The 23,171-nt window shown below is 46.9% G+C and overlaps 1 protein-coding gene across 1 annotated transcript in view; it reads left to right on the top strand.

Annotated features, from left to right (window-relative positions):
• The window catches only part of Scarb2 (scavenger receptor class B member 2), a 57,145-nt gene that overhangs the window by 21,167 nt on the left and 12,807 nt on the right, over positions 1–23,171 (top strand). The window contains exons 3-7 of the mRNA XM_052735378.1: positions 14,642–14,789; positions 16,176–16,364; positions 17,009–17,100; positions 21,391–21,510; positions 22,108–22,277. Coding sequence (XP_052591338.1) covers positions 14,642–14,789; positions 16,176–16,364; positions 17,009–17,100; positions 21,391–21,510; positions 22,108–22,277 — 719 coding nt within the window. The remainder of the gene's footprint in view (positions 1–14,641; positions 14,790–16,175; positions 16,365–17,008; positions 17,101–21,390; positions 21,511–22,107; positions 22,278–23,171) is intronic.

Below are 23,171 nucleotides of genomic sequence, written 5' to 3'. Positions count from 1 at the left end.
GGGTTCATTTAGTGTTGCTCATATGGCTATGTGTTTAGGGTTGACCAGTTGGCACTAGATCACCTATCAGGAGGCCCTCCTCTGGGAGAGACTGATTCCTTCTCTCCCAGCAACTAATCCATGACCCATAGGTCCTCATCTAATGTGGAGACCCTGTGAATTTCCCCATCCATGTTGCCATGTCAACTGGTGTCGGTTTTTAGGTCTTGAGAGTGCAGCTTCCCTGTCATATGGAGAAGACGCGAACCTGCAGCAGACACCCTGGTCCCCTGGCTCTTGCAGTCTTTCCCCTCTTCTGCTGTTTTCTGAGCCTTGGGTTGTAGAGGTTGTGCTGTCGATGTATGCATTTCGACCAATTGTGACTTTCTGTGATGGTCTCTGCTGCCCCAAGAGGCTTCTCTGATGAAGGCTGAGAGCTGCCCTTGCCTGTGGGTAGAAGGGTAAGTATTGAGAATGCAGTTAAGAATGATGCTGGTTTAAAAGAGCAGCGGTAGTAGGTTCTCCTCAAGGGTCATTGGCCTTACCAGCCACAGGGAGCGGGCTAGGTTAACCAGCCACAGGGAGCGGGCTAGGTTAACCAGCCACAGGGAGCGGGCTAGGTTAACCAGCCACAGGGAGCGGGCTAGGTTAACCAGCCACAGGGAGCGGGCTAGGTTAACCAGCCACAGGGAGCGGGCTAGGTTAACCAGCCACAGGGAGCGGGCTAGGTTAACCAGCCACAGGGAGCGGGCTAGGTTTATCAGCCACAGGGAGTGGGCTAGGATTTCTTCCTGTTGGACTTCCTCTTAATTCCAAATGGCTGTTGGTTACCCCAGGATATAAGTGCCACTATTACACCTTCAGAATATCTTGCCATTGTTGTTGTGGTCTGTAGGCCTCATAGTTACCAAGTAAGACTGTTAGTCGCTTTCCACCCATGGCTACTTGTCTATCTCCTCCCGATAATGTGAGAGCCTGTCCTCAGGGAAGAGGCTTCCAGGTTGGTTCCAGCTTGATTTCTCCAATTGTTCTGTTTGAAGTGTGTAGTGTCTTCAGCAGAAGGGACCTACTCTCCATCTCTGGGAGGCAGAATCTGAGGCCATGGCATTGACCTATATTGTTTTGTGTTCTCTGGGACTCCCCTGACAGATAACTTGAAAGGAGTTTTCTGTGTGTGCCTGGCAGTGGGTTTTTATTAGATAGTCTATGGCTTTAGTGGGGGAGCATTGTCATTCCAAGTGACATAACTTCATCTCATATATATGTATATATGTGTGTGTGTGTGTGTGTGTGTGTGTGTGTGTGTGTGTGTGTATGCATATATATATACACACATACACATATTTATATACACATGAACAGACACATACTTACATGTGTAATTGTAAGATGTAAAATAATATGATTTCCTTTTTTCCAAACATCCCTAGGGTTATATCTCCTCTTGCTCTGGCTCTGGCTCTGGCTCTGGGTCTCTCTCCCTCTGGGTTGCCCTTCTTCTTCCCTCCACAGGCTACTCTTCCCCCGTTTCCCATTTCTCCCTTCCTGGTGCACAGTCTGCCCTCTCTAGCCATGGCTTCTGCATTTACCCACAGGGTTAACTAACTGCAAATTGGAAATGCCTGGGGGAAAGCTCAGTCCTTGCTGACGTGCTGTGTGGTTGGGCATGCAGTCGTTGCTTCTGTATTAAACACATGCCGACCTCCTTGCCATTGCTTCCTGAATGCAATGACAACTGACACATGACAGCTGCCCACACAGCATGTACATGATATTAGGGTGCACTGATCTGGAGACCATTGGAAGTAGATAGGAGGAAGTTGGGAGTATAGCCCAGCATTAGAGTGCTTGCCCTAGCGTATTAAAAAACATTGAGTTTGATCCCCAGTATGGCTGACGGCAAACAAAAGAGCATTCAGGGCGATGTGTGTATGTTATATGCCAACACTGTACCCTTTTATTTAAAGGATTTGAACATCCAGATTTGAGGGTATGGAAGCTAGAAGCAAGAAACACCCCCCCCACCCCCTCCCCCCCGTGGATCCTGAATTGGTTTCCTGTATACTCTTGGGTATTTATCTTCTGAATTAAAATTTTGGTATGAGCTGAGCCTGATGACACAGGTCTGTGATTACAGCTACTCCACAGATCCAGGCAGGGGCATTGCAAATTCAAGGGCTCCCTGAACTACAGAATGAGTTCAAGGCTAGCCTCAACAACTTAGTGAGATCCTGTCTCAAAATAAAAAGCCAAAGATGTTAAGGATACAGCTCTGTGGGGCAGCACTTTGCCTGCCATGCCCAAGTTCTGATGCTCAACACTGCCAACAAAGAGCTAATGTGAGGAAGAGCCCAGAGGGTTATCTGTCGAATGCCTGCCCTGTCATGCACAGTGGGTTAAGGACCCCTGAGAGCACTTGGGAGGCAGAGGCAGGAGGATCAAGAGAAGGAGGCCAGCCTGGGCTATGTAGCAAGACTGTTTCAAAGAAACAGAAAACACAAAAATCAAAACAAACAAACGAACAACAGCAACAACAAAACCTCCTGAAACATAGCAGTACCCTGAGAGCCAATGCGGTAGTTGGAATGTGCTGGTGCCTCCTACGCCTCCTCTCCCCCTCACGTCCTCTCTAATGCTAGAGCAACCTTCTTAGGGCGATCAGGTATTTCCTTCACTTCCCTGCTGGGGGTCATAGTGACTCTCCCTGTGTGACGATCATGGCTGTAGAGGTTTGGTATCCTCTGTGTTTAAGCCTTTTATTTTTATTTTTGCAAACACTGTAGAGAAACAAGATTTCACACTTCGGGAGGTCTCTGAGAGGACTGCTTGGCCCCACTGCTGCTGGGCACAGGAGGAAGGGGCTGGGTCTCATCTCATGTTCTCTTCAAAGGCAAGCCCCGTGACCTGCAGGCCTCCCACTTCCCCTTCAGCTTCAAGTCTCCACCTTCTCCCAGTAGCTTCGCTGTGAAGGATGAGACCTAACCGGCCTCTGGGGACACTTAACCAGACCATAGCCTTGCTCTTAACTTGGATTTTACACTCTAAGCCAGGTGGTTCAGCACATGCCAGCAATCCCAGCACCAGGGAGGCTGAGGCAGGAGACTAGCCACAAGTCCAGTCTGGATTACAGAGTGAGGCTGTGAAAGAAAGAAAGAAAGAAAGAGAGAGAGAGAGAGAGAGAGAGAGAGAGAGAGAGAGAGGGAGGGAGGGAGGGAGGGAGGGAGGGAGGGAGGAAGGGAGGGAGGGAAGGAAGCAAGGAAGGAAGGAAACAAAAAAAGAATCTATTCTCCAGTTAGAGCTTTCCAATAGGAATTTAATATGAACCACACAAGTGACTGAAACTTTTCCTAGTAGCCACATCTAGCAAAGTAAAAAGAAACAGATAAAAATGTTCATATTTCATTTGACACAATAAGACCCCCAAGTATATTTCAGCATTGAATGAAAAAAAGAAAAGAAAGAAAGAAAAGGACAGGACAGGACTGCTCCTAGGTGTGGTGGAGGAGAAAGTTTATTGTCGATAGGGGGGAGAGCATAGTCAGAGGCGGGGTTCAGAGTTCTCCGGGAGAGCCCGGAGTGGACAGGAGCAGGCTGAGCTGGGCTGGGTGGGGAGGGGGGGAGGGGCAGGCAGAGGAGAGAGGGGAACCAGGTGCAGCAGCCAGGAGACCGAAGGTACAAAAGGGGTGGGTGACCAAAATGTCTGGATTGTATAGGGAAGAGCCTCTGGGGGAAGGGCAGCCAGCGGCTGGGCTGGAGAGTTCAGGGTAGAGGGCCGGGTATGCCAGCCATATCCAGGAACAGGTCAGGACTGAGGGATGCTGGGAGAACCTGGTGGCCGGGTCTGCTTTGATATGTTAAATAGGCACCTTAGCCATTTGTCAGGGGTTTAAAACTTAACAAGCAAATGTCTGCATTCAGAATTGTTAATATTTCATGTCTTCCCTTTTCATACTAAGTCTTTCAAATCTCATGTACTTTTTTCATTTATATCATATATTTCGGGTTTTTTTGGCAGGGTGGATAGGGTGCTGTGTATTGAACCTAGTAAGACTTTGTGTATGCTATGTAAGCACCCTACCACGGGGCTGTAACTCCAGCCTCTACATGTCTCAGTTATTCTAAGCAGTGTGTCCTGGATTGGCCCCTGTCACTACCCCACCTGCTGGCAATTGAATTCCAGCCTGCAAGGCAAATGCTTTGCCACTGAGATCCACCCCTTCCCCATCCAGCCACTGAGATCCACCCCTTCCCCCTCCAGCCACTGAGATCCACCCCTTCCCCCTCCAGCCACTGAGATCCACCCCTTCCCCCTCCAGCCACTGAGATCCACCCCTTCCCCCTCCAGCCACTGAGATCCACCCCTTCCCCCTCCAGCCACTGAGATCCACCCCTTCCCCCTCCAGCCACTGAGATCCACCCCTTCCCCCTCCAGCCACTGAGATCCACCCCTTCCCCCTCCAGCCACTGAGATCCACCCCTTCCCCCTCTAGCCACTGAGATCCACCCCTTCCCCCTCCAGCCACTGAGATCCACCCCTTTCCCCTCTAGCCACATTTTGCGTGTCTGCGATTAGGAGAAATCTCAAAAGAGGCGGTCTAAAACTTTGCAATGCTAACATGTCAGCATGCAGTCCTCAGCCTGAGTGATACTTCAGTTAAAGTGAACCAGAGGAGCAGGGGAGGGCCTTAGACGGGGCCACAAAGCTAAGGGGTTAACACCACTAAATATAATGAACTAATTCTTCCTATGCCCAAGCTAACAAAAGCTAAAAGGTAAAGTCAGGATGATCACTTCAGGGAGCTATTGTGATAAACAACCGTCTGAGTCTTGACCCACATGTAACTGACTGCAAAATTAAAGCTAACAGCAATCGGACACATTTGTTTCTTTGTGTTGAACTGGGAAGTGTAGCAAAATTCTCACACCTAAGACTCATGTTATCATCTGCTCTGGTGGTTTAAAAGAAAATGACTCCCAAAATAGGTGGCACTCTTAGGAGGTGTGGCTTTGTTAGAGTGGGTGTGGCCTTGTTGGAGGAAGTGTGTCACCATGGGGGCAGGCTTTGAGGTCTAAGATACACAAGCTACACCCAGTGAGACAGACCACTTCCTGTTGCCTGTGAGTCACGATGTAAGAACTCTCAGCTCCATGTCTGCCTGCACGCTGCCTTGCTTCCCACCATGACACTAATGGACTAAACCTCTGAACTGTAATTGGGCCACCACAATGAAATGTTTTCCTTGATAAGAGTTGCTGTGGTCATGGTGTCTCTTCACAGCAATAGACACCCTAAGACAAGCACAGAACACAATTTTCATGCTCATCCCAATTAAGGCTTCAATGAACAGACTTGGGGTTCAACTCAAGGTAGCTGCTTCTTTCTGGAGTCACCCCGACCCCATTCATCCCCTTTGCAAGGCGTCCTGTCCTTCCCTAACACTCTGGTTTCATGAGAAGCTCCCTCAGACTGGATGCTGTGGTCCATGCTTGTAGTCACAGCACATGGGAAACTGAGGCAGGAGGACGGTTGTATGTTCAAGTTAATCTTCGATACATAGTGAGATCCTGTCTCAAAAAACCAGACAACAAAGGACTAAATAGAGGCTGGAGGGATGGCTCAGTGGTAGGAGCATTTGTTGCTCTTGCAGAGGACCCAGCATCCACATGGGGGCTCACAACCATCTGTAACTCTAGTCCTAAGTGGATCCTGTGCCCTCTTCTGAACCTTGCAATCATGGTGTACAGACATACGTGCAGGCAAAACACACAGACGCATAAAATAAAAATAAATGAAATCTTTGAAAAAAAATTTCAAGGGCTAAATACAAGCAAGCACCTTTGAGCTTCCCTCTGGTTTCTGTTTGGTTCTCTGTTTGGAAGGTGCTTTACAGGAGACCTTAGGCACCTCAAGGACAGAGTTGATTTTCCAGTTCTCTAGGAGCACGATAAGTGTCTCACAGCTGCCAAATCACAGCTCGGTTCTCACCATGCTGCTGTCATCTGTAAGCCCCCACTCCCCAACACTTCGTATGCTGGCATCCTGCAATGTCTCAGTTGGGAATGAGGACACCTCTCCTGCTATAAGCATGCCTGTTCCTCCTGAGACTCCTTCTGACCGGAAATGCTCTCTCTGTGGTATGTGTGCCCATTGCAACAGTGACGAAGTGCATTTTAGTCATTGCTTCTAGGGGCTGGTGATGTAACTCAGGCTAGGGTGCTTGCCTTGTTCAGTCCTCAGGGCTCTGCGGAACCAGGGTGGTTTTGCCTACCTGCAATCTTGCACTAGGAAGCCACAGGTAGGAAGACCGGAAGGAAGTTCCGGGTCATGCTGAAGTCTGTAGAGAATTTGAGGTCAGCCTTGGCTATATGAAACCTTGTGTGAAACCCAAGGTAGGGAGATGGTCCAGTGAGAAAAGTGCTTACCCCACAAGTCTGAAGACCTGAGTTCAGATTCCCACCACCCACTCAAACACTGGGTAAGTGTGGTGGCTAGTCTGTAACCCTACTGCTGGGAGGTAGAGACGGAGTCTCTGGAAAGAGCCTGCTAGTCTGGCAAGCTCTGGGTTCAAGTGAGAGACCCTGGCTTAATATATAAAGGGGAGAGTAATTGAGGAAGACACCCAGCACGTGCACACACACACACACACACACACACACACACACACACACACACACACAAATATACAAAAAGTGGCTATACATATCTGATTTCTTGATATGTTGGAAAGCCTATGAAGAACAGGGGCCAGGTTGTTTCATCTTGAATATCCAGCGTTTCTGAATATGCACGGAAGAAGTGAATGAAATATTCTCCACTGTGCTTTAGAATCCATAGGATGCAATTGGAGAAACTGACTAAGACTGGAGGATATGAGTAGCTCAGCTGGAACCACAGGTCCCAGTCAGGGAGAGTCAAGGAGAGACGTGAGCAGGACCAGGTCCTGAGGATAAATAGCTGTTATGAACAGGCTGCAAATGCAGGTTGGCTGAGCGCCCTGAGATCTGGGTTTGGAGATAAACATGGCTTTTCAGGGAGCCATCCAACTTCTTGGTGGAGCCTGTTTGTCTGCACTTGCTCTCTGTGGTCTTCAAGTGGCCCCGATGCCACTCGTGACTTGATTGTGCTGTGCATCGTTTGGGCTGACGGACGGAACATAACCACAGCACCTGCAACAGCGTTTGGCCATTCAGTGCGTTCCCTCCTTGTACAGGGCTGCTGACTTTGGGTTTTCTTTTTTTCTTTTCTTTTCTTTTTTTTTTTTTTTGGTTTTTCGAGACAGGGTTTCTCTGTGTAACTTTGCGCCTTTTCCTGGAACTCACTTGGTAGCCCAGGCTGGCCTCGAACTCACAGAGACTGGCCTGCCTCTGCCTCGGAGTGCTGGGATTAAAGGCGTGTACCACCACGCCTGGCGTGTTTTGTTTTTTCAAGATAGGGTCTTATTGTGTAGCCCTGGCTGCCCTGGAACTCGCTATGTAGACCAGGCTGGCCTGGAACTGCCAGAGACCTGTCTGCTTCTGGGTCAAAGGCATGAATGACACCTTCAGGTCAGCTGACTCTTGCCCACGGTGTGCCAGGAGGCCTGGGGCACCTTGTGGGAGGTCGTGGTGATGCTGCCACTGTTTACTGTGGAAGGAATTGTGGCCAGAACTCTAAAAAGGGGGATAGCTTCTGGGGCTGCAGAGGCCTGGCTCATCCGACAGTTTGCAGCTGGTTAGCATGTTGTTGCATTCAGAGTTTGAATGTTCTTGGGAGACCTGGCAGGTCTGCATATGAAGAACCAGTCTGTCTGGTTTAAGGAATGTGGTGCTGCATTTGCATTTTCTGAAGTTGGAGCTCCAGTGGTCAGAACTAAGTTGCCCTAGGAGCCTTCTGCTCAGTAACACCTTTGATTGAAATTTCTGCACATCTCTGATAGTCTGTGGCTTTCTCAGCCTTTGGCAGACTTACTGCTTTGTCAAATGAATCAAAAACAGTTTATCTGAGACCTGCTCAGTTGATCTTCCTGTTTTTGTTAAGTGTGTGTTAAATGCACAGTACGCCGTGATAATCCGTCTTTTTGTGTTCCTTTGTTCTTCATGTCGCCCTTCTCCATTGTAGGCTGATATGACTGCTTTGACAGCAATAAAAACATAAAGTGGATGCCAAATCGGAAGTGGGTTTGTCTTTTTGAGAGAGGTTCTCCCACTTGTCCTAGATAGAACCCACTCATCAGGCAAGGCTCCTTGGTCAGTGAGCCCCAGGGATCCACTTGGGTCTGCCTCCCCAACACTGGGGTTACAAATGTGTGCCTGCCTCTGTGGCCTGCCTTTTTATGTGGGTTCAGGAGAGTGAAATTGGGTCTTCACGCTTACAAGGCAAACACTTTCCTGACTGAACTATCTCCCCAGCTCTTCTTCCCCCCCCCCCCCCCACCGCACATGTAAAAACAAAGAGCCTTTATTTCAAGCTCCAGAGCTTGGTCCCCCTGTCTGTCCGTCACAGCGGTGAGAGCAGAGAGCCCTGAGCTCAGGTGGGGCAGAGTTTTTATCATAGCAGAGGTTGGGGTGAGGGGATTTCCAGGGTCCAGGACCCTGATTGGCTGACAATTGTCTAGGGGCATCTGTAAAATAAAAATAGGTGTGTGCTAGACCCAAGGACATCTGGTTACCTTATTTTTTTTTTTTTTTGAACTTTTAAGATTTATTTGTATTTATGTGTATGTGTCTCTGTGAGTATATCTGACGGGTGTGCAGGTGCCTGCAGAGGCCAGAAGAGGGCGTCAAACCCCCTGGGGTTGGAGATACAGGTAGTTGTGAGTCACCTGACATGGATGCTGGAAGCCAACCTGGGTCCACCACTGAACCATCTCTGCAGCCCCCCGCTTCTATCATTTTACCTTAAAAACCTCACTCCTTCTTTCCTACTTTTGGGGGAATGTAAATTAATAGTCATTATGGAAAACATATAGAGGTTCCTCTAAAAACTAACAAGAGAGCTACGCCACGTGATCCATCCGTCCTACTACTGGGTCCAAAGAAACTGAGTCCAGCAGGTTGGAAAGATGTCCACACTTACATGTTTATCTTAGGACTGTTCATAGCATCCTTTCTTAAATGGTGGTCTCTGGTACTTCCCTGTGGATTCTTTGAACCTGGAGACAGGGTATGACATCCCCCATCTCAAGAGCTTAGTACAAGCAGTAATGCTGCATGGTAATGACTAATTAATGTTCCTAAGAACTTAGTGTGTGCTGGGGTGCTTCGGCTGAACTTGACATTTCTATGACTTAATTCTCACAGCAACTCCGTGAGGTAGGCACATTGTCATCCCCATTTCACAGATGAGGAAAGAAAAATAGAAGCCACGAGGAGCAGGTATGGGGGTGGGGGGGTGGGGGCTCGTGCTGCAATCCTCTCTAGAGAGGCAGAGGCAGAGGGATGGCTGAATGTTTGAAGCCAGCTGGCTTACAGAGAGAGTAATGTAGTAAGGCCTTGTCTTAAAAAGATAAAACGAAGAGGGAGAAACCAGGAGTGACTTCCTAGTCCCACAGCCAAGTATCAGTGTAGACAGGGCTGAGCACAAAACCGGAGTCGGAACTCACCCCACACGCCTATCCAGTGAGCTCTGTCACTGATAATGAATCACGGTGAATTTCGATGGAGAACCGGATGGGTGGATGAACCCAAAGGACTAAAATGTGAGGGTATCACTTGCTTGCCTTCCTCGTGGTGTTGTGGATTGTCCTCGGGCATGCTCGGAAAGTGCTCCCACAACACTGAGCTGTGTCCCCATCCCTAGCCAAGATAAGAATTTCCTAACAGCATTGCACAACCTGATTTATCCGACATCTCAGAGGCGCTGGATGCACAGCTGTTGAGCTTTCCAGCAAATTAAAATGGTTCTTTTGTATTCCATGTGGTCTTCCTTCCTGTGGGATTCAGTAGTTTACGGGGGATAGCTCAAACATTTTCTTCTTTTGTTTGCTTTGGAGACAGTCTCGCTCTGCAGCCCAGGCTGACCTGGAATTTACAGCCATCCCGCTTCAGTCTCTCGAGCCGGAGACTACAGTGAAGGCCGCCGTGGTGCCAGGCCTCTCTCTTTCCTCTCCTGCTCCTTTCTTTGTTCGGTTTTTGATGTTGTTTTCAACAGAGCTTTGGTATAGGTGAACTGTGTTCTGAAACTTCTGGATTCTTAGGTCCAAGTAATCCTCCTGCCTCCTGCCTCAGCCTCCGTAGTGCTGAGATTACATGCAAGAACCACACTAGGCTTTTCATCCACTCTCTTTTCCCTCCCCCTTCCTTTCTTTCTGAGACAAGTATCACCATATAGCCCAGGTTATCTTCAAACTTGAAATCTTCCTGCCTCAGCCTCCCCAGAGCAGAGACTACAGATGTGGCTCCCACTCTTGGCTCTCTGTCTCTCTGTCTCTCTGTCTCTGTCTCTGTCTCTCTCTCTCTCTCCACCATGGTGATTTACATTAAACTATAGTCTGAGATTGTTGTCATCCACTGAAGCACAGGGCAGTTGGAAATACAATTCCTTAATTCGTTGTCTAGGCCCAAAATTGCCTTTGTTTCTGATGTAAGCTGTTGTCGGTGTCTCTGGCTAGTTCTTGGGTCTTCTCTACCGTGGCTGACAGTAATCTGATCCTTGCTTGCTCTCGGTCTGCAGTTTACCAGCAGCTCCACTGATTCACACTGGCTCTTGTTGATCAGCTGGTGGCTGGCGTGCATTTTTATGTATGACACGCACATGCGTGCTGCTAATCAGATTTACTGCCATTGTCACAGCCCCTCCTTCCTGCCTGTCTGAGCACTGCCAGAGCAAGACTTTGGTTTCTTTGGCCTGTCACACGCTGTTTTGAGAGGAAGGCTTCCTGCCCCCTCTTTCTCTTCCTCTCCCTCCACGTCTTACTGTCTTTTTTTTCATGTACCGAGTTCTGTAAAGGCCAGGAGCCAGTGATGCCGAAGGATGGTGGGTGGAGGACTCCAGATAGCTGAGGGAAATCATGAGGTTGTCACGAGGAGACCAACCGAGTCAGCGTCCCACAGGAGTCATATTAGAAAACCTTTGACCTGTTGAACTTTATTAAGAAACCCAGTCAGGTTATAGGCCTAAATTGATGGCATCTTTGGCCTCAGTTGCCCCTTAGACATCAGATTTCCACAGGGTAAACAATAAAGGCAACAGGTTAAAGGTTATCTCTTCTGTCCATGTTATGTACATAAATCTAAGTGAAGCAGGCCTTAGCCTTGAGATTATTCAGGCCTTTAGGTTCCTGAACTAAGACTTGAGAGAAGAAGACAAATAAGTAAAACATGCTTAGCAAAGCCCCTGATTTTGGCATTAGGAAATGACCACGTTGACCCCTGAACTTCTAGGACTATCTGAGTGACAGTTTCAGCTCCCTGGACCAGCTCCCTTGGCTTTCAAATTGGTGATTACCTGGCCACTGTTCTGCCTCCTCACTGAGATGTGGATCAGTGTGGGTACTCAGTAACCATCATCACAAGTCCCCTGAAGAAGGTTTGTCCTTGACCTCAACATAGGCACTCAGGAGGGGACCTGGTGAAGCCTTCTGTATAGGAACCAGCTTTGGCTGAACAAGTGTTTGGCTTGGAAATTTCCTCTCCTTCCCTGTCTTCTAACAATTCTAATCACTTTGAATTAACTTCTGTGAACAAGTAGTTAATATGAGGTCAGGTGTCCAAGACTTTAAACCTGCTTGGTCCCCCAAATTGTCTTCTTAGCCACCGTGACTAGGCTGTGATTCCCAGAGGAGGAATGTTTGATCTCAAACAAGGGAAAGTATCTCTTCGATGGGAGTCAGGAGAACCTGTTTGAGGGATGTAAAGTAGGCTAACAGAAGATCAAAGGAACAGCTTAGGACACAGGGCAGGTGTAAAGATCCATGCTACAAGCCAGGCCTGGGGGACACACCTGGAACCCCAGTACTTAGAAAGCTGAGGCAAGATTGCTGGTTCAAGGACAGCCTGGCCTATGGAGGGAACCCCCTGCCTCAAAACACAAAACGAAACAACCCCCAAAATAAGCTAAAGATCTAAGTCATAGGAGTGTGTGCTTTATCAGATCCCACGGGCCCCACCAGGAGGATGCTAGGCCTTGAGGATGTGTGTGTGTATGTGTTGAAGCCCTGTGGTCCAGATGGAGAGCCCAGAGGACGTGCCACCCTCAGGCCCTCAGCACCCTGAGTGGTCCAGGACTGAGGGGAAAGGAAACCAGGCTGCCACAGAAGAAAGGGGGCTGGAACTCAGCAGCAGAAGTGACTGCAAAGCTCTGAACTTCAGGCTGTACATGTGTTTGAACACAGCCATCTCCACCGGATGCATTATCTATTCCCAGAAAGCATGTGATTGTTTTCTCTCTCACAGTGATTTCCATTTGGCCTGGGTCACAGGCATTCATTGGTTACACCTCGCTGACTTTTGTCAGCCACCGCTTGGCTTCACATCTGGATTCTCTCCAGCCCTGGGATGGGCCCTGCAAGGGTCAGATCCTCATGGCTACTGTGCACAGCGCAGTACCTTGTGCTATAGAACATTCAAAGGCTTGTCTATTCTTCTGTTCTTGTGTACGCCTGTTTATTACATGTGCCTTTGTTATTGTCTTAGCTATTCTTATTTTAAGTCTAGAAAGTATCAGGCGCACGGGTGCACAGCTATAATCTGAGTTCTCAGAAGGCAGAGGCAGGAGGGTCACTGCAAGTCTGAGGACAGCCTGATCTGTAGAGTGAGTTCCTGGCCAGCCAGAACTACATGGCGGGGCCGTTTGTTTGGGTTTTAAATGCCATCTGCTTGCTTGCCAGTAGGCTACATGGTAATTCCTTCCCCATCTAAATGATGTCACTCAGAGGTTTAGAACTGAGTGCCTAAGTTAGCAAACTCCATACCTAGGCAGATGGATGAAAAAAAAAAAAAATCCCCAAGAACTGCCGTGGTCAGAAAGGGCCTGCGGGGGAAGTGGTCATGGCCCAGCTGTCCATGCTCCTCTAACCTGTATGTGATTATAGTCTCTTAGATGACATTTTGTTAACTACATATGTAACTAGAGATTTTCTAGATAGATGTAATGGTGCGTGCCTGTAATCTTAGCACTTGGGAGGCTGACACAGGAGGATTGCCCCCGGTTGGAGGCCAGAGTCAAATCCTATCTCAAACAAAACAGAACAAAAAGCCCCACCAAATTTAGAAAAAAATGAATACTGCATTAAAGTGTTACCATCTTGATTACCTTTGATGCATCTTGCATTTCATGCCTCCAGTGAGTTCTTCCTCGAATTCACTCTAGGCCCACATACCCAGCCCGGCCCACTCCCTTTTTTGACCAAGTGTCACACTGTAGAAGCCTGGGTCTCACTGCATAGGCTAGGCTGGCTTCCAACTCTCGGTCTTCTCTCTCTCCCAGCCTCCCGAGTGCTGGGGTCACAGGCATGAACAGTCACACCCACCCAGCCCCAGCACTTGGAGAGATGTGCTTTTTAATTGACACAGTAATTTATAGGGTGCAAATATTTAAAGATTAGTTCCGAGTAAATGGCATATCCGTCACCTCAGATACTTGTCATAGCTTTGTGTTGGTAGCATTGAGAAACCTCCTCAACTAGCTAGCTCTTTAGAAGTAATTATCAATGTCAATGACTGTTACTGTACACCAACCTCTTTCTAAGGGATTTCATAATGCCTCATTTTGGGGGACTGACTTGAACTAAACTGAACTATGCACAGAAATGGGAATAAGCTCCAACTTACTATGTTGGTCCCAGTTCATTTCTTCATCTCTACCTGTCTCTGTCTGTCTTTGTCTCTCTGATCTACAAGCCCCCTCCCCCCCTTCGCCCATTGCAACTATACCCTCAGTTCCTTAGGCCTCACTTTTTTTTTTTAAACTTTTTAAGATAGTCTTGCTACGTTGTAGACCAAGCTGGCCTCAAACTTGTCAGTGATCCTCCTGCCTCAGCCCCTTGAGTTCTAGGATTGCAGACATGTGCCAACAAACATGGCACATGTGGCCTCAATTTTTTTGTTTTGTTTTGTTTTTTGAGACAAGGTTTCTCTGTGTAACAGTTCCGGCTGTGGCCTCAATTTTTTTGTTTTGTTTTGTTTTTTGAGACAAGGTTTCTCTGTGTAACAGTTCCGGCTGTCCTGGAACTTGCTTTATAGACCAGGCTGGCCTCAAACTCACAGGGGTCTGCCTGCGTCTGCCTCAAAAGTACTGGGATTAAAGGTATATGCCACCACTGCCCACCTGTGGCCTCAGTTTTTAAAATAAATTTAGAACTGAATTCAAGTTGGAATCAAAGCCACCAGTATACAGACTGAAACAAATAGAACCTGTGAACTGAACTGAAAATATTTCAGGATCAAGTTATAATTCAGGAAAGAGCTCATTGTTTGACTATTATATCTCCCTGATTCTGGGAGAAAAAAAGAAAGTGGGAACAATAGATTTTGAGAAGTGTCTCCTAGACCTCATCCCCTCCCAGCGTCTCAGCTCTAATCTGTAGTTTGAAGGGCTGAATATCAACAGCCTATGTAAATAATCATTTTTTTTAGAAATGTTACTTTGAAGAAAATGTAACTTTAATACTGAACTGAGGGAAAGGTCTTGTTTGTTAGTGTGGAATCTATTTTCAAATAATGTTTTGTCTGCTTGTTTGTTTAGGGAACTCAGAAACAAGGCAAACATCCAGTTCGGAGAGAATGGAACAACCATATCTGCTGTCAGCAATAAGGCATATGTTTTTGAACGAAACCAATCAGTTGGCGACCCTAATGTTGACTTGATTAGGACAGTAAATATTCCTCTGTTGGTAAGTAGGCCTTGTGGTATCTTAGGTTTGCAGAAGGGAAAATGGCAAGCCTGATAGGATTCTATGTAGTTTAAAAGCTATTATTTTATGAGAAAATCTAGATATTACGGGGCGGGGGAGGGGGGCTCATCTTGCTTAGCATGACAAGTCCCTGAATTTGATCCCAATGCCACCAAAAACAAACACAAATAAAAATGGACATACACAAAGACTTTGATTTGTTTGTGTGTGTGTGGCCCTCCTAGCCTCCAGCTTGCTACATCAATTCTCCTTCGTCTGCCTCGTGTTTGAATTATGGGCACGCTCCAGTGGCAATGCCTCGCAAGCCATTCATGGATATGTACTTTATTAAGTATATAGATATAAACTTTTTTCTCAGGGCTATAAAATAAGGTCCTTTCAAAAGTTATTCAAAGATTAGGTCTCTGGGATTTTTCCTTTGTGTTCAGGATTAGCATTTACGCAAATAAGTAGCGAATGTTTTGGTACTTATGCCATCCTGAGACCTAGAGTTCTCCTCTCTTGAAACTGGGTCTCGTAGCCCAGGCTGGCCTACCACCTTGTAGTCCAGGCTGGCTTTGTTTTTTTAATTTGGTGCTAGGTATCAAACTCTGGACTTCCTGAATGGCTGGGTGCGGAGTCAGGGGCTGCTTTACCCAGGAAGCCACATCCCTAGCTCTCTAGGGAACTTCCTTAATCCCTTACACCAACCTCCTCTGAGGCTCCCACACTCAAGTGTCTGCTGCTTGACACTGATGGGCCCAGGGTCTAAATCTTGCCTTGTCCTGCTGCTAAAGATGTAGAGTTTAAAGGCTCAGGCACCAGTCTGTCCAGGGGAACTGGAGCCACCTTGTGGCCAAAGGTCTCTATGTGTTTATAAGATCTCTGTGAATGGGAATTCTAAATTCAGGTTACAATAAAAATGAATTGAAAGCCTGACCTGGTGGTCCCAGCCTGTAATCCCAGCTCCTTTCCCAGGCAGAAACTGAAGGATTAAAAAGCTCAGACTGGGCTCCAGAGTGAGTTCAAGGTTAGCCTGGGCAACTTAGTGAGACTGTCTCAAAATGAGACCATCTCAAAATTTACAAAAGAGGACTGGGGCTCGGGATAGAGATCAGTGGTAGAGGGTTTGTCTACCATGTGCAAGGCCATGGAGTCTACACACACACACACACACACACACACACACACACACACACACACACACACACGAGAAAGGGCTGTAGCTGAACTCTTATCCACACAGACAGGGAGGTCACTGGTTGGATTTTCTGATGAGTCTCAAACATTTACAGCTCAGATTCTGGCCCATTCTGCTGAGGGGCAGGAAGAGAGCCAGGTGGGTGTTTTGGAGGAGTCACTGGTTAACCTGCCTCTGCTCTGCAGACTGTTGTGGAACTGGCCCAGCTGCCCCTCCTCCGGGAGATCATTGAGGCCATGCTGAAGACCTACCAGCAGAAGCTGTTTGTGACCCACACTGTGCATGAACTGCTCTGGGGCTACAAAGATGAGATCTTGTCCCTCGTCCATATTTTCAAGCCTGACGTCTCCCCTAACTTTGGCCTGTTCTATGAGGTAAGGTTTCTTCCTAGAACCTCCACTTCAGTTCACAGTGGGAAGAGGGCACGCAAGACAGAGTGCATCTTGAGTCTGGCTTTCTTGTAGGTGAAGGCCAAAATTGCCCGGAGTTCTAAATATTTCTAAAAGTCTGTGAAAAATAAGACAGTAGTTTTGGAGGGGGAGGGAAGAAACTGTAGTAAAATGAACAGTCGGTAATAGATAAAATTAACCCCAGGAGTAAAGCATTAAGGTAGGTGTGGAGTGGTCTGCTCATCTTCTGGCTCGTGACTGTCCAAGGTCTCGTGCTCAAAGCATAACGCTCAGTAGCGTTTCACTTCCTCTCTTGCAGAGGGCAGGCCTTAAGGGTTTACAAAAGCTCGAGGCTGTTCAAACACAATTATCAGCAAGTTTTAAATACAACTTCTGTGAGAGACTGGGTCCCGAAAGTCCAGTCTCACCAACATTGCTTCCTTCATTCTGGGAGAGCAGCTTGAATACGTGTTCCCTAGAATGTCCCATCTCACAGAACACAGCTTTCACAGGGTAATTTGAGGATCAGAGTACACTCAAATTATCCCAGTCTTTCAAAAGTTTTTTTTTGTTTTAGTGCTTATATTTTACCAATTTAAAAATTGTGATATTCATTCATTCATTTTCAGAAAAATGGAACTAATGATGGAGACTATGTTTTTCTAACTGGAGAAGACAATTACCTCAACTTTACAAAAATTGTGGAGTGGAATGGAAAAACGTAAGTCTCATAAGATTTTCTGGTGTAAGTTTTTTCATTTAAACGGAATATGTCTTCCCTCCTCCCCCAATTTAATATTGGGGATGTTGCCTAATGGTGGAGCATCTGCCAACCATACACAGAGTCTGAATTTGATCCCAGCAATGAGAAAGAAGTTGGTGTTTATCTTTTGGATAAAAATGTAAATGTTCTTAAAATTATTACTTTAAAAATCAAGATGAGGGTAAAAATACCCTGAGAATTAGTATTGATGATTTGTAGGCTTACCACAACTAGATCTGAATTAGAAGCCATGGAGTAGCTAGTCTTCCTTGTAGTTGTGGAATAATGTGTGGTCGCTTTTCCTTCCAAATAAGACAGTAATTTTACCTGTTTTCTTACACACACATCTTTGCACTCTGACTTTGTTTTTGAGATATAGTCTAACTATGTAGCCCTAGCCGGCCTGGAACTCCATATGTAGACCACAGAGATCCACCTGCCTCTGCCTCCTGAGTGCTGGGATTAAAAGAAATGTGCTACCATGGTTTTTATTTTATTATGTTTTTTGCCTTATTTATTTATTTTTGGCAGTGCTGGTCTTTAAACTCAGGCCTTGTATGTGCTGAAGCCTCTACCACTGAGGTATGCCCACAGCTCCTTTGTTTTGTTTTGGGGGTGACTCAAGCTCTCACTCTGTATCCCAGCCTGGCCTGGAGCTCTTGCCCTCTCTGCCTGGCTCCCCCGATGCTGGGATTGCAGCTGTGCACCACAGAGGCTCTCCATTGACTCTCAGCATTTGTCTTACCTTTGACCTTCTGTGGTTTTATAGAAGTGCATCCAGATTTGGATTTATGGTTCTGTTTGGCCCTGGGGCACACCTCTAATCTGAGGCCTCCAGTCTTTCCGAGATTTGGGGAAACTCAGCAATTATCTATTTACTTGACTGGCTGGCATCTGCCGGAGTCTTGCTACATGTGGTTGGGATTTAGGCCAAGTGACTCCAGGTTCTTGGTATCTTATTCAAAGCGTTGAAATAAGCACATGTAGATTTGCAAAATAGCAAGGAGACTTTATTCAGAGCAAAATAACCAGCATGAAATGATATTGAGAAACCCAGCAGGCCACGTGAGTGAAGGCCACATGAGTAAAGGCCACATGAGAGAAGGCCACATGAGAGAAGGCCACATGAGAGAAGGCCACACAAGAACCCAGATGATTGTTTGGGACTTTTTTTTTGGTTCAGGAAGTCGGATGATTACTAAGGATCATAGTGTATGTGTGTTGGGTTTTTGTTTTATCTTGATTGATAGACTGTTTTATGACCTCTTTTCTTCTCTCATGTCCCATCCCATAATGTATCTGACTGTTATCATATGTTAAGTCCAACTCTACGTAGGCATAAGATAATATATAGGGGATTCTCCCTAAACTAGCACTTAGAGGACCAGATCAGCCCACTGCCCACGGTTCAGGATACATTGGAATGGAAATAAGGAATTAGTAATGCGTTGCTAAGGAAGTAACTGATTTCCATTGCTTAAGTGCAGCCTGATGCAAGTCAGGGTCCCAGGTTGCCAGCAGGTTGCTTGATGATTGCATGGAGACGTGCGAGTGTGTGTGTGTGTGTGTGTGTGTGTGTGTGTGTGTGTGTGTGTGTAGCCCAGCCAGGAGAGTCCGGGTACTAGTCACTGTGCTCGTCTGCCTCAGTCCCGTTTCCCCACCTCGTAGCCTCTGAATTCCTCGTTATCCAGTCTCTGTGTCTTGATTATTAAAATTTTCGTTTTCTGATCTTGTATTTATGTAAATTCCCTAGAACTGTCTTCTAATTCACGAGTTTTCTCTTCAGCTACAGTCTAGAGTTTTACCCCGTTGATTTTTTCCAAAGCATTTTTTTTGTATCCCAAGTTTTCTATTTTCAGTCTTCTTGGTTTTGTTTCATATTTTCTTCTTTTAATATGATCACCCACTGACCTCTTTTTTTTTATGGTATTGGAGACCAAACTCAGAGCCTCATGCACGTCGGCCAAGAGATGCACACTAAGCTCCACTGTTAAGCTCCACTGTTTTCTGTGTAAAAGAGGTTTATTTTATATGTGTGACTGCTTTGTCTGCATGTGAGCCTGGGCACTGTGTGTGTTTCTGATGCCCACGAGGCCCCAGGGGATTAGAGTCCCTGGAATTGAAGGTTGTCACAGAGGGTTGTGAGCCATCATTTGGATGCTGGGACCCTAACCCAGATCCTCTAAAGAGCAGCAAGGGTTCTTAAACCCTGAGCCGTTTCTCCAGTCAGCCCCTAGCCTCCGTTACGCTTAAGAATGTTACTGTTTCACTTTGTGATGCTGAGCACACATTTATGGAATTAGCCTGAATTCACTTCCGTGTGACGTTGTTTTCTGTCCTTCATGTTTCAGTTAAAAAATGATTTGCACAATTGTTTCAGTTGGGAAGCCAGTCTGGGGTGTGTGTGTGTGTGTGTGTGTGTGTGTGTGTGTGTGTGTGCTTTTCTGTCTCTCCCCTCATCTCTCCTTATGTGCCAGTCTGGGGTGTGTGTGTGTGTGTGTGTGTGTGTGCTTTTCTGTCTCTCCCCTCATCTCTCCTTATGTACCAGTCAGCCTCCATGTAGTCCAGAACCAGTGTACAAGGTGTGCCTCCCACCATGACATCGGAGAAATCCAGGGACAGCTTAGTTCAGGTTCTGCTGTGAGGCAATTTCTGAGTCCTCTTACTCTCCAGCCACCAGCCAACACCAAGGTCCACGTAGCAGGGAGATGCTGCTTTCTTTGGCCTCTTTTGATGAGAGGGAGTCTTTGCTCCTTGGACCCTGATTCAAGCCCTTGGTGGAATACTCTCTCTCCTTATTAATGCAGAAATGGACCCCTGCTGCTTTCTCCTGGGTCCCAGGGTGCGGAAGAGCATCAGTCTAGCTCTGCTTACCACTGTATACGTACCATCTCTTTGTCTAGGAAGATGTTCGTTTGTGTTCTGAATGTGGTCTGGGCTCTCTGAATGTTTTCCTTCCGTGTTTTGTCAACCTTTATTTCCTGTTTTCGCTTTGCAAACACCCTCAGTGCAGGAACTCAGAGAACCATCTGGACCTAAAATTGGGAGGATAGCTATTTACTCTTTGCCCTCTCCTTTCTTTTGTGTCAGTCCATTCTGACTGTGATAACCAATTATCATAGGCCACATGACTTATAAAAAGCAGGAATTTATTCTTCAGTTCTACATGCTGAGCAGTCCAAGACCAATATCCCAGAAGCTCTGATGCTGGGGGCGGTGGGTGGGGATGAATGCAGTTCCTTATGGGGCCATCTTCTTGCGCTGGAGGGGGTGGGGAGATACGGTTCCTTACAGGGGCCGTCTTCTCACGATGGTGGGGGTGGGTGGGATGCAGTTCCTTACAGGGGCGTCTTCTCACTTTAACTTCATACACGTGGTGGAAGGGCTGAGCTGGTCCCTAGGGTCTCATCTAAGGTCACTAGTCTTATGTCAGGGCTCCCCTCTCATGACCTGATGACTCCACAGAGGCAGGGTTTCAACATAAGGACCTGGAGGGATCGTGACCGTCTGTCTAGTCCACTACATGTACCAGTATTCAAGCATGCTATCTCAGTTGTGCTCCCAATGTGCGACACCAACTCAGTGTTAGCGTTTCTTGTTGTGCTAGGCAAGTCTGTTATTTTTGGAAGTGAGAACTAGTGACAGAGTAGTTAATGGTCTCTCATGAATATTAAAGAATGGGATATCTCTATCCAAAGCCCATCGGCCCCTGGCCTAGCTATGAGCAAGGCTGTTATTAATGCCTGCTTGGGTTACTGCCATAAGGAAATCAGTATTTCTGTTGTTGTTGTGTTTGTATATGATGTGGGATAGGGGTGGGGATGGGGGGCAAGTGTGCCCCGAAATGCATGCAGAGGTCTCAGAACAACTTCGTGGCCATCGTTTTTCTCCTCCACCTTTACATAGGTTCCAGAAATTGAACTCTGGTTGTGAGTCTTACAGACCAGGGTCTTTTCCCCACTGAGCCATCTTGTTGGTTCCTAAATCAGTATTTCTAAACACCATGCAGGATGCACTTCTTTTGGAGGAAGGAAACAGGAATTTGTGGCTGGTGTCTTTATCAAAAGTGGTTTTGGTTTGGAGCCTACTTTTCCTTCCTCTGTTCTAGTTCCTGGCACTTTCGTGCCTGCTTATGGATAAGATGCTGAGGGCGCCAGCCCCTCTAAAACTTGGAAAGGTACTGACCATTAAGAGATGCTACAGTCCAACGTGATCGTCTTTAGTCTTTCTTGTACTTACCAACCCTAGGTCGCTGGACTGGTGGACCACAGACGAGTGCAATATGATCAACGGGACAGATGGGGATTCTTTTCATCCACTGATAACCAAGGACGAAGTCCTCTACGCCTTCCCGTCTGACTTCTGCAGGTAGGAACTTTAAACACGGTCTTTGTCTGCAGGACAAAGTGTGAGGGATAGAAGCGGATACGCTCATCGTGCATGGGAATGCACATACATGTACATGCCGGAGGCACACTGAGAGGCACACTTTACTCCGCAAAGTAGCTATTGATTTGGTCTTAACACTAGTTAAGCAGCTGTGTGGCCCTGGGCAAGTTATTTAACCATTCTACCTCCCCTCCCCTCCCGTCCCGTCCCATCCTGTCCCCTTCCCTCCCCTTCTCTCCCCTCCCCTCCCTTTTCTCACTCTTTCTGTCTTTCTCTCTGTCTTTCTGTATTTCTTATTTATTTACAGATGTATTTATTTATTTATTTATTGGAGACAGGGGCTCATGCATCTCAGGCTGGCTTCAAACCTGCCAGAGGCCTGATGCAGATTCTGATGACCTTGAACTTCCCACCCTCCTACTTCCACCCCTTCTAGTGCTACACCTACAGATGTGAGCCACCACACCCTGTTTGTGCAGAGCTGGGATTTGAACTCGGGGCTCCACGGGTGCTAGGCAAGCATTCTGCCAGTAAGCCACATTTCTACATTGACTTTGTATTCTTCCCTCCTGTCAGGTCGGTACATATAACTTTCAGTGGTTTTGAGAGTGTGGAGGGATTGCCTGCTTTTCGGTATAAGGTGCCTGCAGAAATACTAGCCAATACCTCCGAGAATGCTGGCTTCTGTGTACCCGAAGGGAACTGCATGGACTCAGGCGTGTTGAATGTCAGCATCTGCAAGAATGGTAAGACCTTCTAGAGAGGTCATGTTACAGGCGTCTAGAATGCAGACAGATTCGGGGTGTGCAACGAAGAATTTGTCACCAACCTGATATATAGTGCAAGGCCAACCTTTAAAGAATAATATTTTGGCATATGCCTGCAATCCCAGGACCAGACGGCAGAAGCAGGATAGTGAGCTCAAGGCCAGCCTGGGCTACATCGCTGTCCCCTGTGTGGATGATGACAATAACAACAATAATGATGATGATAGCTGTCAAAAATTTTAAAAATTACTAGTTTTGGTAGTACACACCTTGGCTAAGATTCCCAAAGATTTTGAAGCAGATTTAGTTTTAAGCTGTTCTGAGTTTCCTAGTGTTTCTTTTCTCTTTAATTTGAATGCATTATTATTGGTATGTGTATAGTGGGTGCGCACGCATGCCGTGGGGCACATGGGGCTGTCAGAGGATACTCAGTGGAGTCAGATCTTTCTTCAGACCTTTATGTGGGCTCCCAGGAGCTCCCTGGGGTCTTCAGGCTTGTGTGGCTACCCTCTGAGCATCTTGCTCTCCCCCTCGTTTCCTGACACCTCAGCTCTCTGTCCTGTCCATGAATGAGGGAGAATCATCAACGCCGCAGCTGACAAAAGGCGTCTTCTTTGTCTTGAAGGTTAATTTATATATAATGTAGACATATGTTATATCATAATATATACATATATTTACATATAATTTTTATTTCCTATGCATTGGTGATTTTGCCTTCATGTATGCCTGGGTGAGGGCGTCAGATCCCCTGGAACTGGAGTCATAGACAGTTGTGAGCTGCCATGTGGGTGCTGGGAATCAAACCCTGGTTCTTGGGGAGAGCAGTCAGTGCTCTTAACTGCTGAGCCATCTCTCTAGTCCTAAAGGTTT

The sequence above is a fragment of the Peromyscus californicus genome, unplaced genomic scaffold (genome assembly GCF_007827085.1).
Source record: "Peromyscus californicus insignis strain IS unplaced genomic scaffold, ASM782708v3 Scaffold_13__1_contigs__length_99412109, whole genome shotgun sequence".
In the NCBI taxonomy this organism is placed as follows: domain Eukaryota; kingdom Metazoa; phylum Chordata; class Mammalia; order Rodentia; family Cricetidae; genus Peromyscus; species Peromyscus californicus.
The sequence above is the reverse complement of the archived record's forward strand: the minus strand, read 5'-3'. Positions and strand labels throughout refer to the sequence as shown.